General features: G+C 39.2%; 1 protein-coding gene across 3 annotated transcripts in view; it reads right to left on the bottom strand.

The window, feature by feature from the left end:
* Nucleotides 1–16733, bottom strand: part of BMPR1A (bone morphogenetic protein receptor type 1A) — a 130571-nt gene that overhangs the window by 22776 nt on the left and 91062 nt on the right. For all 3 annotated transcript variants that reach the window (XM_012788028.3, XM_012788026.3, XM_020280422.2), the window contains 2 exons: nucleotides 12010–12229; nucleotides 2010–2172 (listed from right to left, as the gene is read on the bottom strand). In XM_012788028.3, the coding sequence (XP_012643482.2) occupies nucleotides 2010–2172; nucleotides 12010–12076 (230 nt within the window). In that variant the 5' untranslated portion in view covers nucleotides 12077–12229. The remainder of the gene's footprint in view (nucleotides 1–2009; nucleotides 2173–12009; nucleotides 12230–16733) is intronic.

Here is a 16733-nt window from a genome sequence, read left to right as displayed (position 1 = left end):
TGAAAGGCACTTTTTACCAAATGTGTTAGGAAAAGAGGGAGAACTTCTGAATGTTGAATTTTTAATATTTACATAAACATATTTGTATTTAATTAAATTTTATCATTTTAGCATTAGTATTCTGTGAAAATTTAGGATATGTTCCTTTCGACTTTAATAGGTATGGAAGAAACTTCTTCTTCTTTCTTTTTTTTGAGACAGAGTCTTGCTTTGTTGCCCAGGCTAGAGTGCGTGCTGTGGCGTCAGCCTAGCTCACAGCAACCTCAAACTCCTGAGCTCAAGCGATCCTGCTGCCTCAGCCTCCCGAGTAGCTGGGACTACAGGCATGCGCCACCATGCCAGGCTAATTTTTTCTATATATAGTAGTTGGCCAATTAATTTATTTCTATTTATAGTAGAGACGGGTCTCTCTCTTGCTCAGGCTGGTTTGGAACTCCTGAACTAAAGCAATCCGCCTGCCTTGGCCTCCCAGAGTGCTAGGATTACAGGCATGAGCCATCTCGCCTGGCTGGAAGAAACTTCTAAAAGCTTTTTCTGTGCTACTTATTATTAGTATCAGTGAGTATATTGCTTCTACTTAAAAGAATTTTGCAGAATTTTTCATTATCTACCTCCCTTTTTTTTTGTAAGATAAGGTCTCATTATGTTGCCCAGGCTAGTCTAATACATGGTGAACTATCACACAATCTCAAGATTTTCCTTGTAAAGTTTTATGCTTTATATCTTTCTCATTCAAACATCATACAATTATTATAAAAGTATAAAACATGACATTCATTATTACATTATTAACAGGGAGACAATTAATGAGTTGTTCAGGGAATTCTGTTTTTTGTCTAGTAAGTCAATTTCCACAATGTCCCCAAGGAATATGGAACAGAATTATATGATCATATGTAAACATTCTGAGTAATTAACACAAAATTTAGTAGGAAAATTAAGATAGTTATATAAATCAGATTTGGACTGGAGTTCATAGGTAATAAAATAATACAAAATTATCACATCATTCTCATATATCCACAAAATATTTCAACCAATTAAAAAGTAGGAAGTCTGTAATCCTAACGCTCTGTGAGGCCAGGGCAGGAGGATCACTTGAGGTCAGGAGTTCCATACCAGACTGAGCAAGAGTGAGACCCCATCTCTACTAAAAAGAGAAAAAATTAGCGAGGCATGGTGGTGCGTGCCCGTAGTCCCAGCTACGTGGGAGGCTGAGGCAGGAGGATGGCTTGAGCCCAGGAGTTTGAGGTTGCTGTGAGCTAGGCTGACACCATGGCACTCTAGCTTGGGCAATGGTTTGAGACTCTGTTTCAAAAAAAAACACAAAAGTAGGAAGTTGTGGGTAAATTTTTTGGTTTCTTCTTAGTAATCTTTAAGTTTTCCACAACAACCATAAATAATTTTATGATAAAAAGATCAGCAAATAAACTCAAATAAAACTAGATTCCTTTTATCTTTTTTAAAAAGCTATAACTCTAATAAAGTAACTATCATTTAATGGTAATATTATTCCTATATAGAAAATAAGCTTTTTAGCTCTTTGGGAACATGCCATAACAACAACAAAAAAACTCAAATAATCTTAATTCTTTTTTTTTTTTTTTTTTTGAGACAGAGTCTCGCTTGTTGCCCAGGCTATAGTGAGTGCCGTGGCGTCAGCCTAGCTCACAGCAACCTCAAACTCCTGGGCTCAAGTAATCCTTCTGCCTCAGCCTCCCGAGTAGCTGGGACTACAGGCATGTGCCACCATGCCCGGCTAATTTATATATATATATATATATATTAGTTGGCCAATTAATTTCTTTCTATTTATAGTAGAGACGGGGTCTCGCTCTTGCTCAGGCTGGTTTCGAACTCCTGACCTCGAGCAATCCGCCCGCCTCGGCCTCCCAGAGTGCTAGGATTACAGGTGTGAGCTACCGCGCCTGGCAATCTTAATTCTTAAAATAGCACTAAATGCAATTTTATTCTTCTAACTCTTAAGAAGGACTGCATAAAGTACTTACATGCATGTGTTATTAATAGCATCATCTGGGCAGTGTCCTGAACAATAGCACTTTAAAAAAGGTAAGGTATCCTCTGGTGCTAAGGTTACTCCATTTTCTGACTTTTTCTGGTCGGAGTCTGATTTCATCCCCGTGCCATGGAGCATGCTGTCTAGATTCTGTCCTGTATTCAAATACAGAATTGTAAATAAATCATTTCTGAAAAGCTAATTGTTTGATTATAATTTTCAGTGAGAAAGTTGCTAGGCTTTCTTGCCACAATAATTGCTGCTAATGTTTTTCTCGAGAAAGTAGATTTTATTTATACAATTAACACATTTACTAATAAACTATTATGCACAGAACTACTGTTCAGGTAACCGCAGGGTATACAAAGACAGCTATGTCACAGTTTTGGTCCTAGTGAATGACAAACAAGAATGGCACAAGGTAGAATATGGTCATAACTTGTAAGAAAAGTACAAAATGGAGAGTCTCTTCAGGGAAGGCTGAGACTGTTTCCAATCATTAAAATATAGACAATTATGATTTTCCTTTTAAACCTGGTTCAAAACTTATGACTAGCTGGAAAAAAAAAAGGTCCTTTACCTGTGCCTCTGTGGAAAAAAGGGGTTACTAAGCATTTTTGCTTTGGCCTTTTATTGCTTAAGTAAGGGAATTGTGAGAGCATGGGACAAGCCTATCTGAAGGCTTGTACTTCAAGGACATTAGTGTGAATCCGGAGCATGCTGCCAGAAAGGGAAGGCTGCTGCCTGGCAGTAGGGAGCTGAGGGAAACAGAACTGGGTTCTTGCACTAGAGTCTAGCAGCCTCCAATGACAGATACTTTGCATTCAGTTCTATCTGATACTGAATCTTTTAGGTTGGAAGCAGAACTAAAACAACTATTTTAGTAATTCCTCCCTCTCAATCAGCTGAGATCAGCTAGGCCATTACTTGGGGGGTTACTCTCCAGAGAATGAAAGCTGGAGCCAAATAAATTAAGTGTGTATGTGTTTCATTATAAATATTAAATAAGTAGTTCAAGACATACTGTGAATTTGACTTTAAATTAAGCCATACTGATGAGATGAACTATTAAAAAGAGAGAAAAAAAAAACCCACATATGTATACATCAATGACAGAAAAAGAAAATGTTGCTAAATAAAGTGTTTTAGTGATCCATGCATTCAATTTTAATAATCTTCATTATTATTTTAGAGACAGGGTCTTGCTATGTTGCCCAGGCTGGCCTCAAACTTCTGGGCTCAAGCAATCCTGCTGCCTCAGCCTAATTTTTGCTTTCTTATGCTGAATACTTAGTATAGGAATTCATTACTGAACGAGTATTAACAGAAATAAACACCAGGAGAACTTAAAAAAAAAAAAAAGAGCTAGAGGGTTCATACGTATACATGTATCACCCATCTCCCTCACCACTACTCCCCTTTCAGAAATAAATACTGCAGACTTCTCCATTATCAGCTCATAGCACTGTCCCTCCACTGTGCTCAGCACAGGGCCTTCTGTCAATTCCCAGAACATGTCAATCTTCTCCCACCCACAAGTCCTATGTATTTACAAATCATAAAATTATGCCCTATGGTGGGCTGGGGGTATAGGTTATATTTCAACACACACACACAAAATATTTAATAGCTTACGCGTACAAGTTATACACGTACTTAGTAAAACATGGAAATATATACATACAGAGACTAATAGCTGAAAGATAAACATGACTATATATAGGCCAATTTACAGAATGCTCCACCATCAATGGTAATTTTTGACATCAATGATTTTACTAGATTTTTATTCCTGGCTAAATAATTTTTCTTACTCTCCCAGTAATTTATTTGCCTCCTTTATATAAAGCAGAGGAACTGCCTTCTGCCCTAATCTTAAGATAGAATGTCTATAATAGGATTCAGATGGCAAAAGACTGGAAAGCTGGAGAGACGAATGGGCTATGAATACATTACACATATAGAGTAATCAGCATCAGTAGTATTCCTAATGAATTTTATAACTATAGTCTGCATAATTAATTAAATAGGGACCAGGAAGACATCACTAGAAGGAAAGTCAAGGACAAGAATTGGCTAAAGTGGTGTGTCTATTAATAGAACTGTGCTGTCCAATATGGTAGCCACTAGCCACATGTGGCTATTTAAATTTAGATGAATTAAAATGAAATAAAATTAAAAATCAGTTTCTCACACTAGCCACAATTCAAGTGCTCAAAACCACCCATAGCCAGGAGCTCTCATAATGGACAGCACCTATACAGAACAGGTATTGGCTTAGTGGACCACCCAGTCTCACTATTCAACTCTGCTGTTATAATGCAAAATCGGTCAGACGATGTATAAACAAATGAGTGTGGCTGCGTTCTAACAAAAATATTTATGGACAATGAAATCTGAGTTTCACATAATTTTCATGTGCAATGAAATATTATCCTCTTGATTTTTCTTCAGTCATTTAAAATTATAAAAATCATTCTTTACTCATGGGTGATACAAAAGCAAGCAATGGGCTAGATTTAGCCTGTGGGCTACACTTTGCAAATTACTGATAAAGAACATTTCCAACATCAAAGAAAGTTCTCATGCTATGCTGGTCTAGAGAGAAAAATTAAAGGGGAAAAAAAGATGACTTGGTGGCAGGGTCAGAATGCACAGCAATGGGCTTTCAATATCTGATGTGCTATTATGTGAATAATTAAGCTTATTTTAATGACATTCTTGGAAGGCAGAATAAGAACCAATAAAGGGAAGTTATAGTGAGACATATTTCAGTTGAATAGAAAACACATTTTGTAAGTTGGCACTAATCAGAATTAGTTCTGAACCCTTTATCAAGAATGAGGTGATGCCTATACGTACTGACATGCAGTGTTACTCATAATGCCACTGAATGACAAGGAAAGCTGCTGGAAGCATGACTAGCATTACCCCATTAAATCTCATATGTTTGGTCAGGCGCAGTGGCTTACACCTATAATCCTAGCATGCTGGAAGGCCGAGAGGGGAGGACTGCCTGAGGCTAGGAGTTTGAGACCAGCATGAGCAACAGCAAGGCCTAAAAAAATTAGCCAGGTGTGGTGGTGCACACTTGTAATTCCAGCTACTCAGCTGACTGAGGCAGGAGGATTGCTTGAGCCCAGGAGTTTGAGGTTGCTGTGAGCTAGGCTGACGCCACAGCACTCTAGCCAGAGCAACAAAGCAAGACTCTGTCTCAAAAAAACCAAAACAAATGCTTAAAAAAAAAGTTTACATTATTGAATTCTTGTTTTATTGCATTTTGATCAGAGAATGTGGTCTATGAGACACCTTATTCATTTTTTTTTTTTTTTGAGAGAGTCTCACTCTATTGTCTAGGCTAGAGTGCCATGGTGTCAGCCTAGCTCACAGCAACCTCAAACTCCTGGGCTCAAGCAATCCTACTGCATCAGCCTCCCGAATAGCTGGGACTACAGGCATGTAGCACCATGCCCGGCTAATATATATATATACATACACACATACACATACATACATACAAATATATATATATTGTCCAGCTAATTTCTTTCTAATTTTTAGTAGAGACGGGGTCTTGCTCTTGCTCAGGCTGTTCTCGAACTCCTGAGCTCAAACGATCCACCTGCCTCGGCCTCCCAGAGTGCTAGGATTACAGGCGTGAGCCACCACGCCTGGCCAAGATATCTTATTCTTAATGGAAGTATTATTTCAAAATTACCCAAGATAATTCAAGGGTGATGTGGGTGTGGGAGAAGTGCATGGGGGTACAGATGAAACAGGTTTGGTCAGGAGTTGGTAATGTCAAAGCTGAGTAACAAGTTCATGGAGTTTCATTGTATTATTCTACCTAGGTATATGTGTGAAATAAGTATTTTTTCTATAAGTGGTTTTTAAAATACCCAAATAAAACAAAAATACACACTCCCAGTAAAAAAAAAAAATTAAAGCCGGGCGCGGTGGCTCACGCCTGTAATCCTAGCTCTCTGGGAGGCTGAGGCGGGCGGATTGCTCAAGGTCAGGAGTTCGAAACCAGCCTGAGCAAGAGTGAGACCCCGTCTCTACTATAAATAGAAAGAAATTAATTGGCCAACTAATATATATACAAAAAATTAGCCGGGCATGGTGGCGCATGCCTGTAGTCCCAGCTACTTGGGAGGCTGAGGCAGCAGGATTGCTTGAGCCAGGAGTTTGAGGTTGCTGTGAGCTAGGCTGACGCCATGGCACTCACTCTAGCCTGGGCAACAAAGCGAGACTCTGTCTCAAAAAAAAAAAAAAAAAATTAAACCACACAAGCAAAGCAAAAATTCCCTTTTAGTCCCATCTAATCCCTCCCCCTCTCCTTAATTGTAACACTGTTACCTGTTTGGTATGTATGCATCTAGTCCTTTTTCTATATATTTGCATATATACATATGAAGTACTCTTTCAGAAAACTTTACAAAAGTGAAGAAAATTGTAATTCACACATATTCATATAACCAAGATTTTATAATGACCAATTATGCCTCATCTTGTTTTACTCTTCCCCTTTCATATAATTATGAATCTAATACCAGATATGTCATTTTATCTGTAACTATTTCAACATGCATCTCTAAAAGATAAGGGACTTCAAAGACTTAAAAAAAAAATCACAATCATCACACCTAAAAAAGTTAATAGTTGTTCTTTACCCTTACTAGTATTATCAAACATCCAGGCAATATTCAAATTTTCAATTATACTATAAATGTTATAATTTCCAAGTCTCTTAATCTATATGTTTCTTCTTCCTTTTTCTTTCCTTGAAATTTACTTGTCGAAGATACTGGGTAATCTGTCTTATAATATTTACCACAGTCTAGACTTTCTGATTGCATCCTTCTAGCATCACTTAACACATTCTCTTGTTCCCGATAGTTTGTAAATGGTACTCTGCTCTAAAGCTGTCCAACATGGTAGCCACAAGCCACATGGGGCTATGAGTACTTGAAATGTGGCTACTCTGTAAGTTATAGTGAGGAGGGACACAAATATCTAGTTATCTCCATTTTCAAAGACTAGACTCACTAATCCAACAGGATAATAATGTAATGTAATATAATATAATATAATGTACTCTAATTCACCATTTCTTCTTATTCATGATCTGGAAAACCTCTATAATGAGATGCTTTCCTTCATCTACTAACTGGATACAAGTGGCACAGTTCACATAAAAAAGGGAATTAATGCTTGATTTTTCCCACTACTTATCAGTTTTCAAAGTTAATGAGTTTGCTAGCATCTTTCAACAGTAGCCAATTAGTGTCTTTTTAAAGTGTCATTAAAAACCCATGGATTTAAACATATTTGATTTTTTTCAATCTACTGCAGTTATTATCTTTACTAATGCTTAAATTGTTCCATCTCTGGCCAATTCAAATGGTTCCCTGTATCCTTTTAACTTTCCCCTGCTTTCTGGCCAAGATATTCCAAGATTACCTTGCACTCTACCTATCACACACATAAAAGTGATTGCAAGGGGTTCTGGAATCTTTTAGTGGAAAAGATAATCAGAGACCATAACCTGGGTGTTACAGGTGCTTGTTGCTACCATGTTGATCAGTGTAAAAATATAAGGCTAAAAAAATAGTTTTGCATCTTGCTTTTTTCACTTTATCTGTATTCATCTGTTAAATAAAAATGTATCACATAAATACACAGTGCTAGGCACTGTTTTAAGCCCTAGGTGACTAGAACAGCAAATAATATAAAGTCCCTTATCTATCAGAGCTTATGGTCTCAGAAAGAAACAATAAAGACCAATAAATACTAACATTTGTACCATTTTAATATTTATTCATAGATAGCTGCTATGAAGCCAAATAAAGCAGGGTCATTTTCTAGCATGGGAAAGGAGTAGAGTGCCTCACAGCAGAGGTCACTGACCGGAGGGCCAGGAGAACAGACCAAGCAGAGGTCAGGAAATTCCAGAATACCACATCTAGACAAGATATAACTTTAATGGACCTGAAGCAAAGACCAGAAGCAAGTAGATGTTAACACTACTAAAATTTTAAGGGAACTGTACTGTCAAAGAAGTCCAACAGTCAGGCTGACTCAATGAACCTGTAAATTTTCATTCCATTAGGTCATTTCTAGTACCTAGACCTCTATACTAACAGAAAGGCCATCCTCTGCTAAATCCATCTTAGAAGTGGCCACGATGGCAGAAACACTAGCCAAGGAACACCAGAGACAAAGGAAATGCTCCCAGAAAATAAAATTGGGGGCTGTCAACAGACTAACCATCCTTAATTGATAGGCTACGAAGCAATGAATACTGAGGTTGCTCCCAAATTTTCCTTACTCTGAATGGGAGTTTACATAGTACTTATCCTATTTCATCTTCTTCATCGAATCTGGGTACATTGTGCATTTATAATTTCTCTTTTAGCCATACGTTGCTGGACCATGAAGAGCTACATCTGGACCTGAAGGAGAAGGCTGCACACTAGCCAGAAGTCCTGGATTTGTAGCTGAGTACACCCAATGAATAAAACTCTGGGTTATATAACCCTTTGAAGACGAATTCAATATTTCATACCAACATGAGCATTTTTACTGTATGCATGTGAGTAAAAGTATGTATGATATTGGAAGACAAATGTGGTGCCCTACAGCAGATAATGTTATTTTTCTCCCCTTTACCTTGCTGGCAACAGACATGCACACATGTATACACACATACACACGCACCCTTTTTTGGTTTACATGTCTGTCTCTCCTCTATGTGATTCAGGAAAGCACAACCCTATCCTTAGCAGAGATAACTGATGGTCTAATCCAATGAGTTTAGGCCCACTCTCCTTGCCCCTGATTTGTTGAACACAAGAGCATGTAATAAACTTTGGCCACTATGATTAGAAGGAAGTCTGCTGGAAAAATGAGGAGAGGGCTTGGGGAAAGATTTACCAATGAAAAAGAGTCAGAAAGAGATATTAATCCCTCTTCATTCATTGGATGCTGCCAATTTGAAGCAACTATTAATACATCTGTGTTATGTCTGGCCCCTCAGCAGCCACACTGTGGCTGTGAAGGGAATTAACCTATAGCTAAACTGATATTTGGAGGATGACACAGTTGAAATAGAGAAAGAATCTGGGTCTTTTTTTTTTTTTGAGACAGAGTCTTGGTCTGTCACTCCAGGTAGAGTCATCACAGCTCACAGCAAACTCAAACTCCTGGGCTCAAGTGATCCTCCTGCCTCAACCTCCTGAGTAGCTGAGACTGCAGGTGCCTGTCACCACACCTGGCTAATTTTTCTACTTTTTGTTGAGACAGGGTCTTGCTCTTGCTCAGGCTGGTCTTGAACTCCTGAGCTCAAGTGATCCTTGTGCCTCAGCTTCCCAGAGTGCTAGGATTACAGGCATGAGCCACGTGCCCAGCTTAGAATCTGGGACTTGATGAGCCACATAATTAACAACCTATGCAGTCCCCTTACCCAGAGACGACTTTTTTTTTTTTTTTTGAGACAGAGTCTCACTTTGTTGCCCAGGCTAGAGTGAGTGCTGTGGTGTCAGCCTAGCTCACAGCAACCTCAAACTCCTAGGCTCAAGCAATCCTCCTGTCTCAGCCCCCGGAGTAGCTGGGACTATAGGCATGCGCCACCATGCCCAGCTTACTTTTTCTATATGTATTAGTTGGCCAATTAATTTCTTTCTATTTATAGTAGAGACGGGTGCTTGCTCTTGCTCAGGCTGGTTTTGAACTCACGACCTTGAGCAATCTGCCCGCCTTGGCCTCCCAGAGTGCTAGGATTATAGGCGTGAGCCACCGGGCACAATCGCCTCAGACTTCTTGTGTGATATTTATTACAAGTCTGATCTTTTCCCCATTTTTCCTGCCTCAAATGTAGATAATAGCAGCATTTTATACCCAGGAGGGAAATGCCAAGAAAACTACAGAGATGTTAACCTTGACACTACTCAGTAGCTGAATAAACACCAGCAAACATCCACTGCCGCCTACATTAAAAGTAGATCTCTTATTCATTTAAGTCACTTTTAGCTGAGTAATCAGTTACTTGAAGCTAAAATCCAATTCTAAAATTTGTGACCAAGAAAAAAGGATTAAGTATCTATCAGATGTTAATACCAAATGATTCATTTTTCTATTCAAACCTGAGTAATTCACTTCAAAATAAATCACTTAAATCTACACCTAACAGTTGATGCTCAAAAATTTCCTTTTGGCTGAGGTGGGAAGATAACTTGAGGCCAGGATTGAGACTAGCCTGGAAACATCCGTCTCTATAGAAAGGGGGAAAAAACTAGCCGGATGTACTGGCATGTACCTGTAGTTCCAGCTATTCAGGAAGATGATATGGGAGGATCACTTGTACCTAGGAGTTCAAGGTTACAGTGAGTTAAGATCATGCCACTGCACTCCAGTCTAGGCAACATAGTGAGACCCTGTCCAGAGTGCTAGGCCTCCCAGAGTGCTAGGATTACAGGCGTGAGCCACCGCGCCTGGCAGAGAATTTTCTATTATATTACCAATATGTGATCTAAGCATATTTAAAAATTTTTATACCAAAATGGAAATTACCCGGGAGTGAAGTAGCAAATATAAACGTTACTATTAAACACTTCATCTTCGGCAGGGCGCGGTGGCTCACGCCTATAATCCTAGCACTCTGGGAGGCCGAGGCAGGCGTATTGCTCAAGATCAGGAGTTCAAAACCAGCCTGAGCAAGAGCAAGACCCCGTCTCTACTATAAATAGAAAGAAATTAAGTGGCCAACGAGTATATACATATATAGATAAAATTAGCCGGGCATGGTGGCGCATGCCTGTAGTCCCAGCTACTCGGGAGGCTGAGGCAGCAGGATTGCTTGCGCCCAGGAGTTTGAGGTTATTGTGAGCTAGGCTGACACCATAGCACTCACTCTAGCCTGGGCAACAAAGCAAGACTCTTGTCTCAAAATAAATAAATAAATACTTCATCTTCAAAACTATGACAGCTTTGTTCAATGCTGGGTGATCAATAGGCATATAACATATTAAAATAAAGGTATTATATTAAATAATTTGGTGTTTCACAAATAAAAGTGGTTTTTGAAAGAGGGCTCTATTCTGAACATGGTAATAATGAGGATACTATTATAATACTAAGGCAACACACAAAAAAGCCATAGAGTCCATTATATGTTCATACTTTAAAATGAAAATATCAAAGCTTTATGGTGTTAATCATGTTTCTTCTTGTGGGCAGATATTAATCCATACCACTATGAATGAAACATGATGAAATAACAACCTATCAAGTCAAAAATTTGAGAATGAAGATGTCCAATAAATCCTATCTAAAATGCTTTTGCAAAACAGTATTATCTCTTCAGTTTAAAATATTATCCTAATTAAACCATACAGGAAAAAGCTCATGTGCAAACACAGTCCATCTGGTCCTAAGAGTCATTGTAATAACTTCCTGTTGGACAGTTCCAAGCTGTGAACACATACTAGCAAAATTACAATACTGGTCATAAATAAACTTGCAGTACTCTATTAAGAAAGTTTAGCATAAACAAGTGCCATTTATCTTTCTAAAGTCTTTCTAAAATGATTTTTAAATTATTATTTACATGTATTCCTTCTTGTTTGAAAGGAGATAGGAATTTTGAAGCTCAGCTTCAAGTGCTACCCCGTCTTTTAGGCACTAGGTTAAGTGCTTTATATACTTTATCTCATCTAGTCCTCACAAGACCTGATGCTGTGTATCATAATGCCTATATTATGGAGGAAAAATATGCTCGGAGAGGCTGAGATTTTAAAAATACTTGAAAATGTTTCTATCACAGCAAGTTCAAAAATTATTTGGCATGTATTTGTTCTCTGCCTCTTTACTTCAAAGCTGTGTTGGTATGCTGGGCCTAACTGCTCAACAAGGGATATGAGTTGAAAGAACAGTTGTAAAAAACAGTGCTTTTTATATATAGAAATAAATTACTAAAATGAATATCAATTTACCTTGAACATGAGAAATGATGAACAGATAGGCTCCCAATAATCTGATATAAATATATAGCTGAGTCATTGTTCAATTATAATGTTTCCTGTACACTGTCACCTTCAATAACTGGTCCTGCTATTTCACTAATTTAAATGACTATTATTCAATGAGATTTTTCTTGTAAAAGGCCGCAACCACTTGACAATGATTCCAACTCCCACTGCTTTCTCTTTATTCCTGAAAGACAAAAATATTAAGAAGGTAATGAATATAACTGAATTTTGGAAAGTTTTCAAAAACTGAGAGGAAAATAAATGTCTAAGTATACCTTTAAACAATGAAATATATTCTTAAAGATTAAAGCTATTCTTGTTTCCATTTTCCTTTTTTAAAAAAGGCACTATAGTTCCAAAGCTTAAATAACTTAATAATAATTTGCAACCTCCCCTGACCTCAGATTAGTCATATGTAACATAAGAAAAGTACACTAAATAATCTCAGTAGTCTTTTCTGGCTGCTCTACAGTAATTAAGTTATTTTATTACTATCAAGAAAGGTTAAATTTTAAATATAATTTTAAATATTTTTAATTCTTTATCAATATTCTTTCAAATCCTAGATGAAATAAAAATACCTTAAATCTTTCTAATAATTTATTCTGACAGAAAAGAATGCCTACCTATAAAATTATACATATTTAAATAAGCAGTGTGCTTTATCATTAAAGCAAAAGCAAATAGAAATATGTTTTTATTTTTACTTTTTAAAAAAACTTCAAAGTATTAAGGGGGTACAAATATTTTTGGTCACATGAATCGCTTTCATAATGCTTGAGTTATGGCTGTTAAGTGTGCCCATCACCCAAATAGTGTTCATTGTACCCATCAGGTAGGTTTTTGCCCCTCCCCACTGCCTGACTTCCACTAAGTTTTATATTTCTCTGTGCACACATGTGCTCATCTGTTAGTTCCAATTTAATAGCAAGTACACATGGTGTTTGTTTTTCCCATTGTGATATTTCACTTAGGATAATGGTCTCTAAAATGTATCTTAAATAAAATTATTTTCCTAATAATTTTCCTAAAATAATTTTATTTAATCTGACTTAATTAGGGTAAAATTGGCCTTTTAATATGGATAACATGAAACATGACCTTTTCAATTAAGGTCTGGCGATTATTAATATAGGCAGTGAACTTTAAAGGCCTCAAAGTAAAATAGTTAAATAGATAATAGGGAAAAAAAGCCTACTTTGTATCAAGATAAATATAATTCTATTTCTCCCCCATCCTATTGTTTCAGGCAGTTTGATTTTATTGACTTCGGCCTGAACTATTCCTGAATGCAAAAGGTTTTGCTTATTTATGAAATAATCACCTCTGGTGTGATTTCTAGCATTAGTAACCTGGGGAAAAAAAACACAAAAAAACCTGAGCTGTTTTATCTACCTAAAAATTTTGCAATTTGGCCAGGCACAGTGGCTCATGCCTATAATCCTAGCATTTTGGGAGGCCGACATGAGAGGATCACTTGAGGCCAGGAATTTGAGACCAGCCTGACTGAGCAAGACCAAGATCCCGTGTCTACTAAAAATAGAAAAATTAGGCATGGTGGCGTGCACCTGTAGTCCCCAATGCTCAGGAGGCTGAGGCAGGAGGATTGTTTGAGCTCAGGAGTTTGAGGTTGCAGTGAGCTATAATGATGCCATTGCACTCTAGCCAGGGCAATAGAGTAAGAGACCCTGTCTCAAAAAAATAACAACAAAAAAAATGCACTTTAATTAGCTCTCCAAAGGTATGTATTGAGGCAAATAAGGTTTACAATGAGGTATCATGTATATAAGACTTAGTTCTAAAATCTATGCAATTGCTTATTTCCCTACTATAAAATTAAAGTGTTTACTACCACATATGCTGAGAATAAGCTATAAAGCCTCAAATAATAATATTTGTAATGTGATTTAACAGCATATCTTCAGAAAATTTCTTAAAATTATTCAATTATGATTCTAGGGATCCAAGTTTCAAATTCAAGATATGTTTCCAGAATATTTCCAACCCTCATTTCTCTCCTCCTTTCTGTCTGCCCATTAAATATCTCTACTAGGATTACACTCAAGCTGTGTGAATCCCACTCGGGTCTTTCCTTCTCGCTGCTGTGGCCCTGCTCCTATCCATTAGCTATCACAGGGAAAGGCAGCACCATCTCTGCAGTTACACCAGAAATCCTAGCTTCGTTTTTGCCTCCTTGCTAGCTCTCAGCCCCTCTCCAAACTTTCACTTACTCATTCACTTATTTATTCATCAGCGCCTGCTGAGTGCAAATTACAGACCAGCCTTAGGTACTAGAAATACAAACATGGGTATCCCTGTTTCTGCTTCTGCGAGCTTACAGTCTTGGGCAAGAGACTACTATAACTTGTTACATATTTCAGTGTCACCAGTGTTACTCTTTCAGCTAATTTATTTAAAGCACTACCATCAAGGCACTCTGCAGAGCTTCCCATGAGACTTTAGGTACTTTTCCTTTTGGAGAAAGGGGACTGCATGATTCCTTCTACAAAAATGTCCAGGACCCTGCTACCCCTGGGCATAAGTTCAAATCCTGGATCTGCCTTAAATAAGTAAACTAACCTCTCTGGATACATTTCCTCATCTTTAAAACTAGGTGAAGACCCGGTGCGGTGGCTCACGCCTGTAATCCTAGCACTCTGGGTGGCCGAGGCTGGTGGACTGTTAAGAGGCAAGGACCCTCAAAGACCCTCAACACCCCTATGACTTGTCCTACGCACGGGCCTAGCCCTAGAAAAATTCCTAGGACAGAAACAGCACCCCACCCTCCAGGTATAGCTCCGAGAAGAATGCATTCCATGACGTGCTGACCATGGAATTCTCCAGGGTGTGCTAACTGCAATTGTTCCCGACCACCTGCCAGGTTGAGGTTGGATAATCAGTCACAACAAACCTCGATACCGATAAGATACTGATTGGGGCTGATTAGCCCAAACCCAAGACTCACCGTCACCCCACTGCATTTTTTGTTTTTACTTCCTTGTTTCTGTATGCTTATAAAACCTAGTAAGAATCTAAGTAAAGTAGACCTTGACAACCATTTTCTTGGTCTCGTTCCTTTCTCTCGCTCATCTCTTTCAGGCAAGGTCCCCCTTGACCCCCTTGAGTAACAGAAGGTCCCTCGGGCCGGGACAAGTGGCGCCCAACGTGGGGCCCGAGGTACGGACCTTTGTCGGGTGACGCCGAGGTGCGCTCTTCGGCCAAAGGAAGCCCTACAGAGACCCTTGTTCTGCCGCTCACAGAGTCGACGGTCTGGTGAGTAAAGTTTTACATTGTCATCCCATCGAGATGGGCCATTCATTGTCTAAATAGGCCGTTTTTATCAAGGATCTCAAGGCCTCACTCAGAGAGAGAGGAATTAGAGTTAAGAAAAAGGATCTAGCCGGGCGTGGTGGCTCACGTCTGTAATCCTAGCACTTTGGGAGGCCGAGGCGGGCGGATTGCTCAAGGTCAGGAGTTCGAAACCAGCCTGAGGGAGACCCCGTCTCTACCAAAAATAGAAATTAATTGACCAACTAAAAAATATATATACAAAAAAAAATTAGCCGGGCATGGTGGCACATGCCTGTAGTCCCAGCTACTCGGGAGGCTGAGGCAGGAGGATCGCTTAAGCCCAGGAGATTGAGGTTGCTGTGAGCGAGGCTGACGCCATGGCACTCACTCTAGCCTGGGGCAACAAAGTGAGACTCTGTCTCAAAAAAAAAAAAAAAAAAAAAAGAAAAAGGATCTAGTAAAGTTTTTCGTGTTCATTGATCGTGCTTGTCCTTGGTTTATTGTTGGTGGACCTGAGATTCACCCACGCAAATGGCAGAAGGTAGGCAGAGATTTAAACAATTTACTTCTGAATCAGGGCCCAGATGCCGTCCCTGTATCTGTTTTCTCCTACTGGGGACTAATCAGAGATATTGTTGAGGGAGCAGATTCAGACCCCAATAAAAAGCAGCTGCTCTCAGTAGAATTCTGCCTCCGACCCATATCGCGGTCCGCTTCGAGAACGTCTTTAGAGGCGGCCGAAGGGTGAACTTCCCCTAATAATCCTGAGGGACCAACATACCCTTCCCCTTGCCCCTCGGTTTGTATTAATATGCCCCCTCAGGACCCCTCGGCTGAGCTCCAGACATCTAGGGACGAGCCCCCAATTAGTAGGCCAGACACCAAGACCCTCTATCCTCCCTTACCCGAGGGTACAGCCCCTCATGCATTTAATTACCTAGTATTCAAGAAACAACCCCTCCAAGAGTCCCTCGACCCCGCAGAAGAGGCAACCCCTGAGGAGGAAGCAGCTCGATATCACGATCCCAAATGGCCGCCTCTTACCGCGGCACCCCATAGACCTCCTCCCTACGTGCCCCAGATTTGCGCACCTTCATTAATGCCTCCCATTACAATGCCCTTACTTTTGCGTGCCAAAAAAGACTTAAGTCAAAGGGTTACGCAATTAAAGGATGTCTTACAACTTCAAAAAGAGTTTGCCCAGCTTTCCAAAGACTTGTCCTCCCTCCAAGATACGCTTAAAGATTTGGTCTTCATTAGCCACCTGCGTCATGAGACCGCCCAGTCACATGCCACCTTAAATAAAAAATCCTTAAAGTCCTCCCATAAAGCCCTAGCATTCCCGGTAGTTACCAGGTCTAATAGGCAAGGAGACCTTACCGCCCCTTCTTCTAGCC

The sequence above is a fragment of the Microcebus murinus genome, chromosome 14 (assembly GCF_040939455.1).
Source record: "Microcebus murinus isolate Inina chromosome 14, M.murinus_Inina_mat1.0, whole genome shotgun sequence".
NCBI lineage: Eukaryota > Metazoa > Chordata > Mammalia > Primates > Cheirogaleidae > Microcebus > Microcebus murinus.
The sequence above is the reverse complement of the archived record's forward strand: the minus strand, read 5'-3'. Positions and strand labels throughout refer to the sequence as shown.